The 24045-nt window shown below is 29.1% G+C and overlaps 1 protein-coding gene across 1 annotated transcript; it reads left to right on the forward strand.

Moving 5' to 3' along the window:
• The first annotated feature begins 725 nt into the window (after positions 1-725).
• LOC116779715 (cAMP-dependent protein kinase catalytic subunit 3) lies at positions 726-23499 on the forward strand. The gene is made up of 7 exons (XM_032674118.2): positions 726-1133; positions 13211-13379; positions 14131-14240; positions 17396-17641; positions 19039-19220; positions 21253-21330; positions 21824-23499. Exons 1-7 carry the CDS (start codon positions 956-958, stop codon positions 21947-21949), a joined length of 1089 nt encoding a protein of 362 aa, XP_032530009.1. The 5' UTR covers positions 726-955; the 3' UTR covers positions 21950-23499.
• The last annotated feature ends 546 nt before the right edge of the window (positions 23500-24045 follow it).

Genomic DNA, 24045 nt, shown 5'->3' on the forward strand with positions numbered 1-24045 from the left:
GATTTTCTCAGTCTCAACCTGTCTTGGTTTTTACTATATATCTATTTCCATTATGTAATTCATAAAAGGTACTTGGAATAATTTAGATATTTCGTGATCGAGCATCATAATGTAAAAATAATTATCCAATTTATAGCACTCGTAAATTTACGTGATTTGCAGAACTTGTTACTACTTACCTTATCTCACCTTACATACCATTACAGAACTTACTGGAAGCAGATACCGTGTTAAAACCAAAAAAAATCCCCTTATTAATTACAATATGTTAGGTAGAGAGAGGAGCTTGGTCCATGAGAGTTTAACGCGGGTTAGAAAGGGGCCCCTTAAACGTACACTTGGGTCGCAAGTCCCAGGCACTGTTGAAGCTCCTCTCTCGGCAACATGATGGCTCCGGTACCCGCACTGCGAATCCATGGAATGTTGAGAGCTTTCGTCTCAGTTTAATTTCCATTTAAAATAACGAGAATTTATTAGACTTACGACATTTAGATTAAATAAGAGGCATGATGAGGGTCTGACTCGGTCTCTATTAGAATCCTACGAAAAAACTAATGTTATTTTTTTAAATATGAAATCATAAACTTTCCGCGGCAATAAATATTGTGTTGAAATAAATATAGTATAAACGAGAAGTTTTCCCAAAATATTTCTGTCAAACTTTGTTTAGGAACAAGAAAGAGTTTCGCATGTTAGCGCTCTTGATAGCGATCGGAGATCACAATCACCGCCAGTGAGAAACCAACCGTGGCGCGGTGAGAACGCGTCTTTAAATTGTCGGTGTGCGCTCTCTGTATTCGAGAACAAAATATTTCATCCAAGTTCTTGAAGTATGAAGATTTTCACAAATTTCCTATAGTACATTGAGTTAAAACATGATATACTAGATGTTTTATTGATTTTACTGTAATTTATATTTTTAATTGGCTATATTTATTATTAAAAACTATTTAAAATGATGATGGCAAGTGCGAAATTGGTGAGGGACTGTAGTTCGGATTTAAGTTCCGACGTGCGGTCTTTGTCGGTTGCTTCCTCAACCGAAGAACAAGAGTCTACAGCCACAGAATCAGAATATTCTGAAGAAGAAAAGGAATATGAATTAGAAGATCTACAGATTCTTAAAACAATAGGTAAAGTAATGAGAGCTTTTTGAATTTTTCTTAATTTATTTATTTCATATGAAATGATATTTCTTGTAATATCATTTCCAACAATATATGTATTTTAAAAAAATAAAAATGGCATTCGTATAGGTATTGAATATTTGTAGGAAAGAGATACTAGGTGTTTAAATGGTTGGATATTGTTTTTCTTCCAGTTCTCATTATGCAATTCTACTTTAATTATATCGTGATTTAATCTTTGGTTAAACTCGTTTGATCAACTGGTTACTTGTTTTCAAATAATATTTCGTTGTTGCGTGCAACTTGATGCAAAAATTTTAATTTCATCTGTTGTAATTTTAATTGGCTCACAAATAGAATGCAGTATTGAGGTAGTTGTCTATAAATCAGATCAACCAGATACATTTGTCAATTTAGTTTATGAGAGGAAAAGTTATATTTTTGAAGAAAAATAAAGTAAAATCTTTAAAAATTTATTCTCTTCATAAAACATGATTGTTATCGAAACTTCCCATTCAAAGTAAGTGTATTTATTACTTTTTGAAAATTTTATATACAAATTTTATGTAGGTATTTTAAATACTTTATTTTTTATTCATTATTTATTCGTTGGAGTGGTCAAACACACAATAGCGAGTTAACAATAAAAGTGCGATATGTTTTTAGAGTTCGAATATATGTACATTTTATTACAATAGTTTAATAAGTAATTTTTTATTCGCCAATATTGAAGGAATTTTAACAAAATTCGAGAATCAATAAACAATTCGGTTAAATTATAAGAGAACGCCTCATAATTTCCATATGAATGTTTACTGACATGAATAAACATAAAAAAATATTGGATTCACTTAGTAATTGTTTAGAAACTATATTATTTGCGACGTGACTAAGGAAAGAGGTGAAATAAAATTTCAAATGCTTATTTCGTTTAAAACCACTTAACATTTACGACCCTTCACGAGATCCATCGAAAGTTGTTCGCTATCAATAATCCGATGACGTTGATTGATTGTAAGTAAAAATATTAAAGATTTCTATAAAATGTTTATTAATAACCATCTAAGTACGCTGTGAATAAAATCGATCGTTATTGCTCAGTTGCAAAACGAGCGTAGGAGTTAATTGAAGTGTGTTTAAAATAAAAACCGTATTGAAATATGAGTTCAATCCTGAACTATGCATTCACCCGGTATCGTAAAAGTTTATTGTGATTGGGGACACGGTTATTTTACAAACAGACGATAAACGATATCTGCGACCTTGTTCTAAATATGTCATTGCGGAATTGCAAAGCGCTAGGTATACCATGTTCCGTATCCCCCTTTGACCCATTTATGGCGGGGGGTTCGGGTCAAGGACATGAGAACTATATTCTATAATATGAAATATTATTCTTCAATACTATAAGTGCTATTATATTTGCAGTTTCATTTTTGGCCAATACTTTCAGAAACATGCATAATACAAAGTTTACTTTTATTTTCTTTAATTAAATAGAAGTAGTCAAAAATGTTTTAATGTTAAACACAATATTTTTATTGTCTGTTTTTGAATATGTTGGCTAAAAGAGAATCCATTGTTGCCATTTCAGTTTTCATATAAATATACATTTCAAATGCGGTGCCATGAAAATAATTTCACCTCTCGAAACCATTGTGCAGACGCAAACAGAGCACAAACCGTCTCAGTAGTATCTAGTTTACCTATTATCCTCTGTGTCCCAGATACAATAGTAGCATCTAACAACTGCATCACGAATGTTTCTTGTATACAACTATTTCATATTTCAAATGCTCGTTAAATATCTGTTCAACTTTCCGAATTACTTATATTGAGGTATCTGCGATCGCTCGTGTACACTGATAAATAAGTTTGTCATAATGTGGTTTAATATTTTCTTATTCTAGTTTAGTGTAATGAATCAAATAATTATGTTGTGTTATTTTATTTATTCTTTAAAATTGTTATGAGATCAAATTATTAATAAAAAAAAAGATATTTTAAAAATAACTCATTAATTACCGGTAATATTTTAATACCGATACTGTAGAATAGTTATTATTTTTAATTTAAGTAACGTAAATTAACAATTTTAATAATATTTTTTTCCTTTATTAACGTATCTCCAATGCTATAATATTGTCATGCACGATTAGTAACAGAATGTAGGTCAGGTTATCACGCAATCTGTTTAGATCAGAACGTAATTTGGTACGCACATAGCATAAAATTATCATTATTAATAATATTTTATCCCTTTAATCTATGAAAGAAAACATCACAAAACAAAGCGTTTTAATAGAGCTTATCTAATGTCCAGCATGCCGCTTGCCAAACAAACTGTATGTTTTGTAGTTACTTTAAGGATATACTTATGTCTAGGTGTATATTGATGTGACTTTTGATTTGTTGCCACAATTATTGCGCATCATAGAAGACATAAACACGATAAACCTCGTCGCCGGCCACGTGCAACTATTATGACCGTCTGCGGTGTGCAATGTGAGCACGTTGCGTTCGTGAAAGTTACTCTGTAATCTGTATACAATAATCCTTAATTAAATTTAGGACTGCAGTCCTTTAGCCTTTCGATCTTTGAACCAATATACAACATTTCGGAAACGTATTCAAAATGGTGTGCTTATTTTATTGTTCCTAATTTGAACTTTACTGCACTATTATATTCTAATATGTTACAAGAATAGTATCATTCACACAGATTACTATGACTTGTTTGACCTGGAAATGGGTAAAAAAAGAAAGTAAATGCAATAAGAAAGGTAGATTTATCCATACTTTTCTACGTATAAACACGTGCAAGATTTCAAACAAAAGCTTTTGTTTAATTAAATAATCTATCAACATGGATTTAAACGCAATAATTTCATACTCTTGTTTATCAAGCACACTTCCGACTTGAAGAGCTTAACTAGAGGGAAAATTGCCAACATAAGTCCGTGCTATTTTAAATAACAATGTAAATCGATTTTTACTGTTAATTGAAATAAAAAAGTTTGCAATTATAACAAACCAGTTTATGTCTAAAATTCCTCAAAAACTCTTTGTCTTATTAAATAACAACTGGTTTAAGTGATTTTCTTATACACCAGTTAGATACATCGTAATTTTCGTCGAATTGATTCGATAGTTTTTGTGTGATTAGATAACAGAAAAAAAAGTTTCACATCAACAATTTTAAGGAGATGGGATAGAAAGAGTATAATAAATAATAGTTATTAATAATAAATTTAAGCATCGGCATTAAGGTAATAAAACTCATTGATAGTTTGCAGACTTTCCACTTGATGTTCAATTATTACCTTGGATATTCTCTCGGATTCACCTTGCACTTTGATGCAGTACCCTTGGCCGATTTCAATTCTGTTTATTCGTCTTTATCATTTTTATTTACCTAATTATAAGTTTTAAAGATGCGGGTAATCCGTCTATGTTTTTTTGTTTTAACACCTTGTGAAGTCGATCAAATACTTTTGTCTTCGGTTCTCATCGTTATTAAATTTAAGTTTGTTTTAAAGTGAGATTTAATTTATTTTCTTAACGTACACACTCGAAAAACGTTACATAATCTATCAGCGGGCGTATTGAAGATAGCACTTTCTCTGAGAATGTGCTTTTACTGGATTCCGTGACATTGTATTCGTTTCGCATCCTATGAAATTGCAAATGCTATCCACCTAAAAACTAAATGCAAGCTACATCAATATTATGGATATGTATATATTTAATTATTAAAAACGCCAGAATGCAAACATTATAATTAATATGTAATTGTCACTTTTTATTTTAAGAATAAATAATCGATTTATCCGTGAAAGTATTTTGTATTTAGGTACATCATCTAAGTTGTCCAAGTGATTTACAAAAAAATTCTATAAAAGTTAATAAGGTTAAGAAAGCTATTAGTTTTAAAAAAATAAATCGAATAATTATTTAAGAATGATTATTAGCAATAAGTTGTAATTAGCTAGAAGCAAAAAAAAAAAGTTAAGACAGTTTTAAAGATACGTAATAATTGTTTATGTAACCCAGTGAAGGTAGCATGTGCTGATTTTCGTCAAGTACCCGAGTCTTATCGAAAGCTGCAACAGGTTTTGACTTGTATGTCAATAAACTTGTCTCTACTTTAGCGGGAACATGTAAAGGAAATTGGTAATTACGGTTTTCACATATTTAGGTGCGGGAGGTGATTTATTACTCCAATATAATAGAGTAAAATTACCTTTTAAATCGACTCTTAAGTTTTATAGTTCATATCCGGTTAACAAGCTTTAATGAATAAATAAAACTTCAAAAATCTATAGATTTTTTAGTTTTTATACTTTGATATTTAAGAGAGGCAAAATTATGTTTTTGGATTTAATTTTAGGGCGTTAAATTATTCTCTTGAATGAAAAATATAAAGAGTTAAATGTGTACTACTCGAGAAAGATTAGAAAAATTTATACATATTTAGTTGTGTGTATCATTATTTATGACATTTAAATATTAATGACCTACGTAGTAACACATACATATTCATGTTTCACAGTTTTTTATCTTTTATAGAACTTATACACATTTCTAGGCATTAAATTCTTTATTGCGTTGATTAATTATACCTGTAATTATTTTGAACAAAGTTAAATAAGAAAAAACTTGGTTATAAGATCTGGAAGAGTACATTTTGATAAAATAAATTTATTATCTTTAAAATTATTTTTTAAATCAAAAGTAAAAGTAAATTAGTTCGAACCAATTGAATTTATCCGTCTAATGGATTGAATAAATACGGAACACCCCTTATCATGCCCTAGTAATCTATATTTTTATATAAACAAAAATAACCATTACAGTTTTCGAGCGCTGAATCTTCCGGTGAAATGACCTATTTGTTCACAATATCTTGCCGTGCTCTTCCCACGCTTCTGGGAATCACTAATTTCGTAAAATTTTGACAATATGTTAAAATATTAAGTACATCAACCTTTCATAAAATAAAATGTCTACGAGTCTCGTACAGCTTGCACGACACGTACATCAAAGGAAAAAAGATTTTATGTAGAACTAAACGATCCAGTTTATGAGGTATAATTTAATAATAAAGGCATAGTAATTACAACATAGTGTTGTAATTACTATTAATAACAATTCTTTTTAGCGTATTTTTGTAATATCGAAACTGAAGGGTGTCTCTTAAATTATATATTTTATTGACATCCAAGGCTAAAACAAATTAGTATTTATTACTTTAAATTGTTGTGATTCCGTCATTTCTATCTTTTGTTCTTTTTTTAAATCCAAACAAAATTTTACGATCTAAATTTAATTTGTTTTTTAAATACAATGTATACTGCATATGTATTTATTGTTTCTACTTTATTTGCATTTTTGTCATCGATAAAATCGCTGTTATATTTTATTATTTGGAAAGCAGACAAGCGGTAATAACAGAACATTATATAATCATTAATTAATCATTCGAACGATAAATTTGAGTAGAGATTCAGACGTCAGTCAACCAGCAGAGTGGAGCCGCTTGAACATTGATTTCTTAAATCGTTTTGTTTCTCAGTAGATGTGATGTCTGGTAAGGTATAATTGTATTATTGGGATCATGGACTACCATTTGGTGTTTCCATTATAAACAGCTGGATGGATGACGTCAGAGTCGGGATTACGTCACAACTTTTACAGATATATATTTTATTGATATATATTATCTTTAAATCGGAGATGTTGTTATTGTAGTGAAGAAACCAGTATATTTAACATGGTTATGAAAGATTAGTGTATCGATGGCTGCCAACACGTGCCGTCTGCACAAACTTGATGGAAATAAGATGTTTGTAATCTTTCCCGTTCAGCGTCCGAGCAATCCCGGTTGTTGTATAAAATGTCTTTAATTTCGTAACAAGATCACTATCGGACAGCTGTTTAGTATTTTTTGGGATGTGATGCAAGAAGCTGTCTGTTCAAAAGTTTTAGATATAAAACTGTAGTAAGATAAAATGTAAATACGAATTTTAAACGTGGTTTTTAAGTTCTTCAAGAATTAAAACATATATATATATAGTAATTTTATTGTTTCATTAGAGTTTCAAATGTTAAATAATTACTTACATTTATACTTAATGAGATCTAAGACTTTCGCGAGTTTTATTCATTTAAAATCTTTTATACTTACTTTTATATAGAGTGTTTCAAATGTATTGAACATGGTATACACAATCCTATTTAAGTTTGTTACTCAAAAATAACTCAATGAATTTTGTTGAAACTTCACAATAATGTAGCGTATATATCAGAAAAAGATATAGGCTATAATTTTCACTTAAATTCCTTGTATTTTCCGACGCATCGCGGCATAACAATTGTTTGAAGGCACATGATATAAAAATAAAAATGACGTCGTCGTTTGTTTGCTATGCTTTAATTTATAAACTTTTCTTTGAGGCTTATATCAAAATTCAAACGAATTAAGTAGCGGGTAGAAACTAGTGCTCCGATATAGATATACAGTAAAGGTACATTAGAACTTCCGCACGACGCCGGACGGTAAAAACTAAGGCACCGTTTGCAGAATACCTGAGCGCGTTTAACGATTTCACACATCATGAACGCATAGTCTGAGAACATCGTACCCGACAATTTTAGACTTAATTTAGAAAACATGCACGTTTGCCTTTATTGTTTACATCTCATTAACCACCTATACAACCTGTTTTATCATTGAGACGGCGTGAAAGGAATATGCATTAACGATATATTTTTAGGAACAGGAAGTAGGTAAATCATTCTTAAATAGTGTTTGGTGTGTTTAAAACGTTTAACAAGCTTTATTTTTAGTATTATTTAAATGAGATAATTATTATTGTGAGTTTTAATGAAATAATGACTTTTATAATGTTTATTGTTTCTTATTTATGTCATTTATAAAAATATACATGTTAAGGTAATATCTGTGCCTTATAGAGTACCTAAATATATATATATCCTTTATAAAAAATATAATTAATGCCCTCAATAGCAATCCTAAACGTTATCATACCTAAAACGTGAAATTGAATAAATCTTATATTTTAGACATAAATATGGATTTCCAGATTAAATTAAATTCCTAGAACTATTCAACTTATACAGTATTATCACATTTTTTTAAACTAAAGTTTCATTTACAGTATTATTTCATGTGCGAGGTCACATTTTCAAATTAAAACTTAATAAATCTGTCAAAGAACATTATTATGCAAATTGTAATGGTTTGAAAAACTATTTGTACAATTTTTTTTTTTGACATGAATCATAATAGTTAGTAAACCTCCTAATAAAATGACTAAAGTAATACATTTTTGTAATATTTAAAAACAAAACGACCTTTTCTTGAAAGTATAAAAGTTGGCTACACACGCGATATTCGGACAGGAATTAATTAAGGAAATGTCACCTTCATGACAAAGTATATTCATTACTTTTTGTTGAAAATAAACTATTTAATATTTTTCATACTAAGACTAAGAATATGTGGAAAACCGAATATCCCCAATTGAAGTTACGGCGCTTTATCATTGAGGGCAACTAACCGACATAATTTTTCATAATCATATATTTAAATCTCTTCTAAACTGGACTTTTCGAATTAGTCTTTCACATCGGAAATAGGTCGTTATAATAAGTAGTGTCTGTCGTGGCTACATTGTAGGCGATTTATTAAAATAAAGCTAAAAATGTTTTAAAAATCTCCTTCCTCTCTATGAAAATATATCTAATTCATAACAATTAACACTTTTCTTGTGTGGTGACGAATACCTAATAACTTTTATTTTATTTACAGAAATTTTGTTTTAACTTAAACGATATGCGAAATCATTTTGGTATAAATATAAGTTTTGGTTAAGTTTCTGTTGTAGTGATTGTGGCCTTGAAGGTAGCAATTATCTATTCTAGTCAGGTAACAGGTTCTTGGTTTAGTGTTCCAGTATTTGATAGTAATGACCCTCTGAGTCACTGAGCACTGTAAATTCTATTATGGTACCAAGGTGTTTTTATTTTTAATGCCTTTAGAATAGAGTACATTTATCATTGTGTTTTTGTACATGTTATAATTACGAACACTTTTATTAATTCTATATATTAATATAGATCATTTTGTATGTTTTCCATGAACAGATGGTTGTGACATATTGGATTTAGTCCAACTAAACAGGTTAGACTTCACGACGTGACATAAGGTGAGGGTGGCGCGCTTTATATAAGCGATGTGTTTTTCTTCATGTAAACAAGGACAGATTTATTTTCGATATTAATACCTTAAAAAAACAAGTCACTTTGATAAATATTTTATAGTTCTACATCAAAGGCAGGGAGAAGCTCCATAAAGATTCAAAATAGGTAGCATGAAATTTTATATTTTTTAAACAACCATAAAAAATACTCTATGGTTTAAATGTTGAGGTAATGATTGTGAATTTAATTCTGTTACACTCCTAATAAACTATTTTCATTCACGATATATTAAAAAATATATTAAACTACTTTATCTTATGTGACCACAGAATATCATATGACTGCCCAAGGAATCGTATTCCTAATTAAAATTGACATCAAATACAATGCATATGCTTAGGTTTTTGGGGAATTTGATTACAGTTCTAGATAAGACAAAATCTAAATAATTTGTAAGTTATACAAGAGAATGTCGGTAGGTATCACTTTTGTTGTAAATATTTTGGCAACAAATAGTGACATAAAAACTAAAATAGTGTAGCAATATCAGAATTTAAACACTTAATGTTGCAGTTAAACAATATAATGCGCTTGACCACCTATAAAGATTAGTTAGATTCCCAATTTACATCAAAACTGGAACAAGGTTTGTTCAAAATGTACTTTATTTGACATTAAATGTTATGGCACATCCTGTCTCTCAACATGCGACTTTTGTGTACAATATTGAGGTTTATGATCGCCGTAAAAACATCCATACTCAACAGTTCTTAATTAAAATTGATATAAAAATATTTTTGTTAACGTTTCAATGGCCATTAGGCCGATGTTTACATGAAAAACCGTAAAAATCACACTTTATTGGCAAGTCAATATTAATTATTTGACACGTGTTGGAATATATTACATACTGTGTTTTCATTCACTATTGTAAAACAAAGAAAGATCGATAAGTTAACTTATTTCAGGATTTGGAAATAGAGATAAGAACGAATTTCAGAATATAAAACATTGTGATTTGTTTATTTACGTATTACGATCTTAGTTTTGACTGTTTCATTTATAAGAAGAGTTTGTGTTCAATGCCATGGCCTAATTGTAAAATCATTTGGTTCAGTTGCCGTGGGTACTGATACGTGACATAATTATTAAAGTCAACTTTTGTTCAATGTTAGTTGAATAATGAGACGATTTTGAACGAAGGAGGTTATTGTTCGCAAAAATCATTACAAGGTTAAGTTTCGAGACTGATCTAAGTACTGTAAAAGTGTATTTTTTAATGATTTTAGATATTTCATGTTAACTTTGAAGTAATGAAACCTTTAACGAGTACTTTTTATTAATTAAAGCAATAATTGATCTTTAAAAATATAATTAATATATAAAATTATATTAAGGTTTTTTTAATTAAATATTACAATTTACACATAATTTACATTAAAAAATTTAAACTTAAGAAACTGTGACATTAATTGGGAACTTATTTGTAGATGATACTATTTTCAAGTAAAATAAAAAATATTTTTATTGTTTTTGTATATTCACTTTCTAAAGGTTAATATTTACTGATGAGTGATGTAAATGTTTGCACAATCACGTGCGTTATGCGTTCAGTGAAAGTAACCAAACCGGTGGCATCTTTCGCTACGATATAGTAATAGTTTGTCCTTGTTATTTTAAATGTAAAAGAAAGTGACAAAAACATTTTAATAAACTTAGCTAGCCTTGGTCATTTACTACATCACCATCCGCAGGGCTTCCTTAGAATTTATAGAACAATGACGTCTATTATATTAGTCTAGTCTTCAAACTAATATGTCGTGGAAAGTATTATTTAATTATTTATTATACATAATACCTATAATTTCTCCAAAACTATGCATATCCCTTGGTTATGAATATAATTGGGGGTTAGAGGCTGCCTGTATTTTTTTTAATCTGCTCTATTTATTTAGCTTAAAAGCAACAGTTTTCATGCTATAAAACGCCACAGCTATCTTCAGATACTGTCTTGCGCAACGCACGGCCGAAATAAAGTTGGATGTAGAAATGTGCAAAAGGCTAAGACGTCACGGGCATTCTGAAATTAACAAGTTACGCAAAATTGTTCCCGCCCTCTTTATTAGTATTAAAACAGACATTAAACTTTCTAGAACTCATTATATATATCTTATTTTACTACCATTTTATTTCGCAACTATCATACGCTACTATTGCATTCTTTTTAATTTTAGTTAATTAAAAATATAAATGTTTTTTATATTCAATATTTCAGATACGTTGTCTGTACGTGTTTTCTACTGTTGTACTCTATTTACCTAATTCGTCCAATATTGTTCATTCATGCTACAAAACATTTTATTAGTAATTAGCATAATTTAAGTAAGCTTTCTTTCATTATAAATCAATAATCCTATCAAAACTTATTCAGATTTTATTGACTTCATTTAGAATTAGAAAGAAGGATTTTTTTTTAATTTTGTTACAATAAAAAGATCTTCTTTCATTTTTATGGACATGTTGTGTTTTATAATGTAAAATATATTATTATTTCCATCGATGTTACTAGGAATCAAAGAAGTTAATAAGCAGTTAGATGGAAATGAAATAAACCATAATTTAATAGAAATAGTCACCAGTTATGGACTCGATGTAATGGTGATATGTCAATGAGAGAAAATATAGAAAGTATTACTTTTGAAATGTTTATTTTATATACTTTATTAATTTTCGATTTTATTTCCAGTGCAAACTAGAATATCTTCAAATAAATAAGAAATTAGGTTCTCAAGTTCATACGAGTCATATATTATTATGTGTTTATTTGATATGATTACTTATTAATGCGTTTATAATAGCATACAAACCTAATAAGCTTAATTCTATTCAGTGTCGGCAAGTTTTGTTTGTGTACCGCTTTAATTAAACTCGCTAACAGATAGTGATTTTAGAGATACATAGTTCTGTATTCGATTATATGGAACTAAATAAACCTGTTGATTCTGGGGGAATCCTCCGTATCATCGCCGTTCATTTCCTGTAAATGTTTTCGTACGGCCAAACATATTCAGCGAAATATTGTTACGAATACATTAAGTCTGCATCACACACATACCAAATAAATGAGTCAACGCTGATAGATGTTAAATAGAATATTTTAAAAACAGATGCTGTAAATAAAAGGTTGTTGAGATTAGGAATATATTGTGATATCTTTTTTAGAAAAACATTGATGAATTATCACAATTCTCAAAACTTTTCAAGCTAAATGTAACCTGTTATAATGCAAAGCATATTTTCTTATGTAATTTTTCAATGTGTGCGCAATTTTTTTTTATTACATGTCAGTACATATATCCTCGTTGTGTTTGACAGATTCGTATCTCTTTACTATATTCTCAGGTTACATTTCATTTCCAAGGTAGTCGTGAAAGGATAGTTTATATTATATTTTTAAGGTTATTTTATAATATAAATAGATTGTTTAAAACAAAGTGCTAATTACCCAGATTGAGGTGATTCTCCGTTAATAATTTGCGGGGAACATGAGAGTTTATTGTGCAATTAATTTTTTATCGTCTTCGCCTAATATAAAAAGAGTTGAGTTTTTATTTATATAAATTGTTATATATACGCACGTATGTACCGATTTATAAAGAATTATACTACAAATTATTTCTAGTTTTAAAAAATTGCTGATCACGTTGTATGTTTGCATTTTTTTTATAAGCCCTTTAAGGTTATAATATATAGGTTATTATGATATATTTTATTTATTATGATATATTTTAGATGAATTCATAATATTTAGCAACATTTTCTGAACAAAAAATCTGTAAAATTATGTATTGTTTCAGGTACCGGAACTTTTGGTCGCGTGTGCTTATGTCGTGATAAAGCGGCCGACGAGTATTTAGCGATGAAGATTCTGTCAATGGCCGACGTTATTCGTCTGAAGCAAGTCGATCACGTTATGAACGAAAAGAGCATCTTAGCGGAAATAAATCATCCCTTCATTGTCAATTTGTAAGTGTTCTTTAACAATGTTTATCCACAATATCCTAAAACGAAAGTGACGTAAATAGGAAAGCAAAAACATGGGCTGGCGGCCAATAATTAAAGTGTGGACGAGTTGAAGACATTTCCAATTCATTATAACAAATGTGCTTTGACAATGTTCAAGAATTGTATTATTTTTTTCTTTAAAACTATTTATATTTTTTACGTCCGAAGTTTTTTTAACGTATCCATTCTCTTCGAACTATACATAATATATTGGAAGCTAGTGTTCATATTTCTTTTTTTGATTTTGTTAAGGTTAAAACGTTTTATGGACAGGGATAAACCGGTTTCCTGCCTCGCGTGCCGTATCAGGCCATCAAATCTGGCAATCTTCACCGTCAATTTATTCTATTGACAGTGACTGTGATCTATTGCTGTTTTCACAATCTACAATTAGTTTTTATTATCGGTATATTTTTATTGTATTTATTTTAGATTCATATTTGATATCTGAGAGCATTAAATCATTTTGTGTCCTAATAATTTTTTTTGCTTACAAAAAAAGCTTGAAATCTTAAAAAGTGGGATGAGATTGTGATGTTAATTTTAAAAGAAACATTTTTTTTGTTCATTTCCTTGATACTTTTAATAATAGGTAACATTTATAAGAAATAATTTGTTAGTTGTTTGAATTAAAGTTTTTATTATAAAAAAGAAGTCGTGAATTGTTAATTTTTAAAGAATAATATAGTAATATTGTTCTTCTTTGTTTCAGACGATGGTGGACCCATGATGACTCCTGCATTTACATGCTCTTTGACTACGTATGTGGTGGCGAGTTGTTTTCTTATTTAAGAAATGCAGGCCGCTTTAGTAATAGTATTGGTAAGGGGATTGATTGCATTACGATATTATTGTAAAAATATTTTTTTATGTTGACTAACTACTTTAAACAGCTTCACTTGGGATCTCACGAATTAACTCAAATTAAATTCTTATTATTTCTTTTTAGTAGTATTTAGAAAATTAAAGGTCCTTACTTTATAATATAAAGTGACATTGAAATCTACATACAAACAGATTAACATACATCAGGCAATCAACTTTATATACTGTTTTATCTATATAACAATAGTACATGTTTTGATCGACATAAAACTTTGTTTTTTGTTCTATTGGCTTCTGGCCTTGACATTGCCAAAAAACTAAAACCACGGCTCCGGTTGTTACAAGGCGGAGGTCTATACATAGTCAATGATGCAGTAATTGATTCAATGACGTCATTCACTTCGATTGGTGCTAATTTTGTTTTGTTATATCAACCATCACTTTGTCATAAATATTTAAATCGGCTATACGTATAAATAAAATGTAGGTACAGTATTTACAGGCTCATATTACTTAAATTATGAGTATATACTTTAGTGATTTTTTTTTGCCTTCAATGTACTTTTATATTATTAATAAAGAGCAAAATAGATAAGAGAATCGGTTGTATCAGTGTCTGGTCTTTGGTACTTTAGATAAACAACGTTATACACAGTCATATCAAGAATATTGTTGTCAACCAAATGGCCATGACGGTATGAAAAAACATTAGTAACAAGAATTTTCCTAAACTTATCGAAACAACTAGGTCCATTTTATGATGTACGATTAATTTATACCAATCATATTTCTTATAAGTAACTTAGGGAATTAATTCAAGTTATGAAATAATTAAATTTTATCTCACTCGGTGTTTCAAATAGTGGTTTGCTATGCAATACGCATAACCTGCGTTAGTTGATACCATAAAGAAATAAAAAAAGTTTTTTTTACATGAAATTTATAAATTTCAATGAAAACTAAATATAAATAATATTTATTTTCAAGTTCTCATATTCAAACCTACTATTAATCAGTTGCGATGACTGTATTTCTGGAGAAAGGACATGCCAAAAATAAGCGGTCAATGACGCGTGTATCTTTCACCATGAGAAATATAGAGGCGTAAGGCTGTGTCTTCGTTTGATGTAAATTAATGAATAATGATATCTTTTGCACCTAACGTATTTTTAAAATTATCCCTTATAATTTATGAGCTTACACAGTTTTGGGAGCGTTTAAATAGAATTGAACAGCCAGACGTACAGACGCCCGTTCGGGATCGCACCACTGGCTTATCGTAACTCATTTAATAAACATGTACCGTTCCTATTACGGGTGTGGAAATTGGTCATTGTGATATTTTACTCGAGCTGTTCGGCTTATAACACAATAATAATAATAATATGAAAATAATCTACCTAAATCTTTATTAGCGTCCTTATGTAACATAAAATTTTCTTTTGATATAAATAAAAAAATTTACTTTTGCAATATTTTGAGTGTTGACGTTAAAAATTAATGTTGCAACTATTCTGGAACATTATAAATAGTATTTCACATTTTAACGAGGGATGTAGCTGATTAGTCATCGTTTACGTATTTAACCGTTTCCGATTGCTGAAATCGGCTGTCGAGCTATTAAATTGAATGCAATTCCTATATCTTCATGTAGGATAAGTTTGATCTATTATACTTTCAAACTTTACGACAGACAAATTAATTAATATAATGGTAAAAATAATGGGTAATAGATATAATAGCTTTTTATTTATTTTAATTATCTTTCTTAAAAGAAAATCATGAAAATTATGTTTGGAGCACAAATAATTAATCTGTGTATAAAACAAAGAAATAAATAGAATGTGTTGGACCGTAGATTTATATTAAATAAAAGGTACGTGTTACAGGTTTATAGCCAAGAAATGTTTCTTTAATACTTAACTAATTAATTTAAAGAACATTAGTTTTATTTCACATCATAATAATGTGAAAATTAATGATCATAATTGATTACACTAAACCGTTTAATTTTATATTACTATGATAGATGACTTTAATCGTGGTTGAAATCAATATCTTAATAACATTAATTAATTAACAAATAATCTATTACATACTATACACACTTATAATATGATTTGTCATGTATGTTTTTAATTATATGATTAAGAGGCGTTACTATAATTCAATTTTACAAAATCTGTTTTTGACATCTACGATCATAATTAATTAAACATTAAAATATAAATTTTGTTGAACGATGTCAGACCTTTTTGAATTTTCGAATTTGGGGTTCCTGACCAAACTTAGTTCATAATCAAGTTAAACTGATGTCATACACCGATACGAGACCATGACGTGACTATCGCCCACCGTCGCCTCGTCTGATTCATGAACCACAACCTCTATTCTAAAGAGCATTAACCATATAATTAATCACAAAACTATTACGTCATGTACCATCAATTCGTGTATAGTTTAATAATCTCAATTTTCATATAATAAACAGAGGACAAAGTATTCCTACGAGAACGAACTCACTCTAATAATACACAAAATGACGCCCGACATCGTCCAGCGCTGGCAATCGTCATTGACTTTACGAACACCGAAATAAACTTTCTGTATTTTCTTTTTGCAAATCAGTTGATATTTTTTTTAATATTACGTTGGCTAGACTGATTATCTCACAAAGTACTCACAGTTTTGTCTCGACGCAGCGATAATTTTCAATCGCATTTTACATTTTTTTATGAAATAGGTAAACTCTTAATATAAGAAAAGAGAGCATACACTATTAATATATTTTTGATCTACTTAACTCTAAGTATTGCTTTTATAAAAAATATAATTTACTTAATTTAGCATTCAAACGTAGTTATGACAGTTATTAGTTGTTGTTACATTACATTGATAAAAACAAGTATAGGCGTTAAGATGGATTAGAAAATTATTGTTGGTCATCGTGTCGTAATAAACTTTACCTGTATATCTTAATATAAATTATAAAATTGTACCTATAGTTAAATAATAGTTTTTTTATAATAAGTAACTCAAAATCCAGTGTTTGATTTGTAATTTTTGAGTGCTAATATGAATAAAAATGCTTACCGTTATGTCCTAGATAGTGTTTTAGACAGAGAAAGTTTAATATAAATATTTCTTCACAGGTAATTTCTATGCTGCAGAAATAGTATCAGCATTGGAATACCTCCATGCAAGGAATATAGTGTACCGGGATTTAAAGCCCGAGAATCTTTTACTAGCTAAGGATGGCCACTTGAAGATAACAGACTTTGGGTTCGCAAAGAAGTTGACAGATAGAACTTGGACTCTTTGCGGTACACCAGAGTATCTTGCACCGGAGATCATTCAGAGCAAAGGACATAACAAAGCAGTGGATTGGTGGGCCTTAGGTGGGTCACTATCTGTTTATTTTCTTTTATTAACTAGGAATAAAAGCACTTAACTTTCGGCGTTGGTTTGTTGAATTTATTAGCGCTATATCTTTATAATATTTCTCTTTTATTTTAACGTTATAAAATGAACATTATGAAACGTTGTTTAAAATCTTGTAATTAGTAATTTAAAACAAGAGCCGAATGACCTAGACTGTGCCAAATGTGTTTCAATGTCTCTTGTTTTGCCCGAATCTAAAAATGTATAACATAACAACATAAAATGTTAATAGGAATAAAAATGCAAACATGACTTTCATCACAGTTAATATCGATATAACACAGAGAAGCATTTTTAAAAACTGAATAGTGTGTGTGAACGCTTTTAAATTAGACTCTTAATTAAATAAAGAAAACAGTCCTTAATCAAAACATTTAAAGTGATTACAGTTAGATTTTTTAAATCAAAACTTTGACACACAACTTATACTCTCTTCCTTATAATTATAAGTAAAGTTGTGAAGTTATTGTAATATAATTATTTTGACTGATCATTAAGTAAACACTTTAAAAACATTAGGATTGACAGCGACCCAAATTTATGGCCCATGTTCTATAGCGATTAATTTTCGTATTTATTTATGCAGTAACTTTCCTCGATTACGTATTTCGACAAAACATTTATTATCTGGTTCAAGATTTCAAAGATTGCAATGTTCTTTGATAATATAAAACAACAATAGCAGACGACTTGATAACCTCCTTAGATAATTATTTTATTTATTTACCCTTATATTGTTTGGTTACTGTTGTTCAGTTTGATTTAGATTTTATATCGCCGCCTTATTATTATGCGTCTGCGTCAAATCAAATGGGACATGATGCGCGTGCGACATCCAATGTTTCCATTATAATTTTACGTTGCGGTGATTTATTGGTCATTCTATTCTCTCCGATCCACTTGGTGCCAGATGTATAAATTTGATTAGATAATTTATAACACTAGAGCAACCGTATAATTATGCATTGGAAGGTTTTTGTAGCGGACTTAATATAGGGCTAAAATATATAGATAATAAAATTTTTAATAGTATTTAGGTCCGAAATTTCATGTATATTTTTATAATATCTGTGTGAATTTTACGTATATTTTTTACATTAATATCTTACAAATTTATGTTAGCGGTGCTATCACTCATAAGTCGTTCTATTTGCAATGACGAATAGAAAGTTTCGATGAGACGAAGACAATAAATAACATAAGACCATTTCAAGCTAATATATTTAAATAATAAACGAATCAAGATAGAAACTTCTATGTTTTTAAGTGGGTTTTACCCATTTCTTTATCTACACTTTTGTTTTAAAAGTTAAACATGTTTTTATTGATACGTTTTATTCATGGTATATTCCAGGAGTGCTCATTTATGAGATGTTAGTGGGCTACCCTCCATTTTACGACGATAATCCGTTTGGGATATATGAGAAAATTCTCAACGGCAGAGTGGATTGGCCTAGACACTTAGACCAGGTCGCCAAGGATATTATCAAAAAACTGCTGATCCAGGACAGGACGAAGAGACTTGGAAATATGAAGGTATATACTCCTAATTAATTAATTTTATTTGCCTTAAAGAATTCCTGTCATTAAAAGTTATTGCTTTTAATTGTATGTTTTTTAGAATGCTTTTTATTCTCTAAGTTTATTTTGGAAGTTAATCGAAACCGTTGCCGATTCCCCGAGTGGTTATAAAAAACTCGTCGCATGGTTTGAACGATAATACTGAACGTTATTTCGTAACAAAACTATTATAATTAGCATTCATTTTTCAAGAAAACGTAATTCTTAATTGCAAATATAATTCACAAAAAGAGTTTTGTGACAGCAAGGTCGAATAGTTAATTCGATTTTTACATATAAATGCCGATATAAATAATCCTGGTACAATTAATTTGTGTCCAAAGTGCATAAAAATTGCTGTACGCATTTTGCTTTTGAAGTTGGCCGTTTTCCAGATGATTCCATATATAAAGTCTAATCTAACACATGACAATTTACAAACTACGTTTAATTGTGGGATTTAAATGTAATTACTGTGTAAGATTACAATAGAATGATATTTATATTGTTTTTAAAAAATAAAATTATTATATTTATCCTGCTCTTGCGATATAACTTACTTTCACTTAAATTTGTAAAATTTATAAAAAAGCAAAAATTTACGTATCTATCAAAAATAAATTAATAAATTGCCTAATTTTTCTTATTACTTATTCTCTGCTAATTACACGTAGTTGTGGCTAGTTATTTATATTTTTAATTTTAAAAGATAATATATTTCACACTATGCAAATGTAAGATGAGATAAATACGTGCAAATGGTTTGGCACATCAAGCACGTCAAGCGCCGGAACTGTTCTGTTACTGACATTAGGCTAAAATAGCAAATAACTTAGAAATTCCATTATTAACTCGGACATGGCATTGCATATTGCTTTATAAAGAATGGAGAGTGTATGGAATGTTCAAACGACTGCAGTTTCTAGTGTGATATTTTCACTGAGCTTTTTGCTGTCACATATATGTTTAGAAAGCCATCAGTCAGGTGGCCGGCGGCGTCTTCAAACATCCATACTGCCCCACTTGATTGATGTCGCTTAAATGAACTTGATATTAATAGATATTGATAATTTAAGGAAATAGAAAGTTATGAATCTTACGTCACCACGACGGTCTCTATTTAAATTGTAATATTTTTAATACCATTAAATAGTTACTTGAAAGTTAACATTTTCAAAATTATGATAATTTATAAATAATGTCCTCTTATAATTTACATTCATAAGATAACGGGTTTCCTTGTTATGCATTATCCTACGGGGTTCGTTATGGCACATTAAATTTCAGAAATTACGGTGCTACATTACAGAGAGATTGTCGCCAAAGCCAATAAACATTCGCTCTAATTTTAAATCGTTTACCGCTACTTGACGTATCCGATAGATGTATGGAACAGATTCATGACCCACAATTGTAATAACACATATATATAACCATTAGCTTTATTAGTAAATAATATAATGTAGTAATGTCACTGTCAACATTTCGACAAGTAAATTTTAACAGACACATTAGTTTTATCATAATAAATGATAATTTAATATATACTCGTATTTAAGCTGCTTCCAACTAATGAGATGTTTATTTTATATTATATTAAAATAAGAATCTATGAAACTGAAGTGACGTTATACATACATGGCTCCGTATTTTCGTTTGTTTTATTTTAAATTACATTTCTATTTATTTAATTTTGACTCGACGTCCTTATTTCTTTTGATTGGCTCTTAAACATTTATAAGACAATTTGGGTACATATCGATTCATAATTTAATACAATGAATGTATTAAATCTGTACCTATCTGTGTCTATATATAAAAATGATTATATATTTTGATTTCAATTTTAACACCAGGATGGTTTAAGTAAGTCTACATTTATAGAAAAGCAATTGTGTATTCGTAAAACAAAAATAACTTTTGATGTGGTTTTTATGAATAATAAAAAACTTTTATTAACCGTTCATTTCAAACGCGGCAACGGCTTCATTTTCTTAATGTTTTACAGTGTGGATCGGAGGACGTAAAACGCCATCGGTGGTTCAAACATATCGACTGGGCTGACGTTTTTATGAAGAAATTGCAGGTAACTTTAAAGAATTTGAGATAAACTAAAGAAATAAATTTTCTTACACAGATTTATTACATTTGTATCTAATTTAATTACTTTATTTTAGTATATTTATTTTATAAAACTCCGTTGTGTTTGTTTGGTTGTAACCTTAAACTTGTAACGTTTCGTTTCCAAAACTTGTCTGCCGTTAATCATCTCTTAATATTCTTTGGAAATATATTCAATGTAGTTTATTCTTTGTAATATAAACGTATTAAAGTTCTATCGTATTGAGATTTTGAAAGCGAAATTGGTGTTGTCGTTTTTGTTACTAAACAGCTTGATAAAAAAAATGATTTTGATAAGGTTTTGTTTAATGTACTTTTACTCGGTAGAGTGGGAAAAAATCATACACTACACTTCTCCTACAAACCTATTAAATCCAAGAACTGAACTGTTAATTTAAAAAACGCCAAAAATGTTGTTAAAAATTATCATGCTTCTAAAATAATATTTCTATTCACAGCCGCCAATCGTACCGTCTGTTTCATACGAAGGGGACACTTCAAACTTCGACGAGTATCCGGAGACTGACTGGAAAGCCGTGCGTTCTCTCGATCCTGAAGAACTCAAGCTATTCGCCAATTTTTGATGAGAAACTTATATAGTTAGGACTACGATTACATTGTATTATAGAAAGAAAGAAAGTTTTCATGTAATAACGAGCATTGACAACAACTAATTACTTTAACTGATGAAACTGAGAAGTTAAACTTGTCAAAGTCATTAATATATTAATTAATACATGTGTTCTTTTTTGTCGTATTTGATTTTTTTTTGGTTTAAACGTGTTTAGGCGATTAATTTTGTAGCATAGTTGTTTCAATAGTTTGATAGAATGTTATAAAAATATACAAGAGTATTAAAATAGTTGTATGTGCTATATGTGAATCATATTGTAAATAGTAGATTAAAAACAATTCAGATATACTACATTAATCAACTACTTCGTTTGTTTTAACAAGCATATTGCTAGTGCATGATAAATAATTAATTTATTAGTAAATCTATTCTTTACAATAACAGTTTATGTTGACAGTAAAGGATATTGCACATTTTAGAATATCTTGAATATGGATTAAGTTATGCACGAAGATTTAAGGATGTGTAATGTACTTGCAAAACTTTTTCATACTAAAAAATCTGACTGACACCCAGTCATTGAACTTTAAAATGTATTAACAGGCTGTTTAAATAAATCAAATAATAAAAGTGTTTAAATAATAACAAATAGATGCTTAGGACTAGCTTATGCATAAATTGTTTAGCATTTTTAATTGTGAACACATTCTTGTTTTGTTGCTAATTGTATTTACTTTTTAAAGTAAAAGTATTGGAGATTGTTAAATGAATTATGACATGACCTTTAGAGGCATTAAATAATTTTCATTCCAGATAAATTTTTGTTGCATCTATTTACAATGGAAATTATGTACAATTTGTTTATTTCCAGCTTTGTAGGAATATTAATATATGAAAAGGCATTCATAAAAAAATAATAAAACTTGCCCATCATTAGGTGTTGTTATATCACTGTGAACTAGTATTTAGTTTTAAATATGATTTGAAATAATATGAATTCTAACTTATCAGTGTATCTCATTTAGGTTCACTAGTTTCGCTATAGGCTTGAATTAATTGTGTTTAATATTGTTAGATCATGATATTTTATATAAAGACATTTGTTTTCGCTTCCAAAGATTTTTTTTTCTGTTTTTAATTTTTAGATGAGGTGATTTTATTTTTAATTTTAATATTTAGACGTATATAAAAATCAATAGATGTAAATGAGAGTCGAGGAAAGTGAAATTAATAAATGAACATTAATAGCACTTACGATTTTTGCCAAGAAAACTTTCACGTTAATTTAATAACATTGTAATATAAATGTGTGACTTATTGTAATAAGTGAAAGTATATTTTTCATTTTAAAGTATCAATAACTGCATCATTTGAATAGAAATTGTATGTTTGAGCCTACTTCATGATCTCCCCATCAAAGACCCGTTAGTGGCTGATAATAGTATCCCATCTAGTGCAATATTGTATATTGCCACTAAATGACAATTAATTTTATATTATTACAGGGTTTGAAAATTGTAAATAGGTTTCCTAAAATAAATAAAATAATTTACAAAATAATTTCATTTATTTCACCTCCTAGCATTAATATAAGGATAATTTAATTATTAAAAAGAGTATGTTGTGTTAAGCATTCTGATCTGATGACTAAACGTACACACAGGCAAAGTATTCAAATACACTACTATACAGGTTTTGAAGACGGAAGAACAATGAAAGGACGGTCCTCTTTGCGTCGACTGTAGGTTGTCCGATTATAATCACACAATGCAGGAATTAAAGCTGGCAAGCTTTGAACTTGCAAACATTGTACTCTTTGGTGGTGTGCGCTAAAATTACAATTCCAAAGTCTCCATTAATAAGCCGTTTTGGATGTCTCTGTACGGTGTCCAAAGCAGTGGGTGACATTTGGAAGCGCCTACCCAAATTTAACAGCAGTAATCAACGTGAGCGGACCTATGTTTATATAGACAACGGAGCTGTTCCTTCGTGAAATACTGCCATAATAGAAATTTATGTTTGTACTCTAATTTGAATGAATTTAAATATTAAACATATATCTACTTTAAACATAGCACATATTTCCCATGGAATTATATCCAATAA

Source organism: Danaus plexippus, chromosome 2 (genome assembly GCF_018135715.1).
Source record: "Danaus plexippus chromosome 2, MEX_DaPlex, whole genome shotgun sequence".
In the NCBI taxonomy this organism is placed as follows: domain Eukaryota; kingdom Metazoa; phylum Arthropoda; class Insecta; order Lepidoptera; family Nymphalidae; genus Danaus; species Danaus plexippus.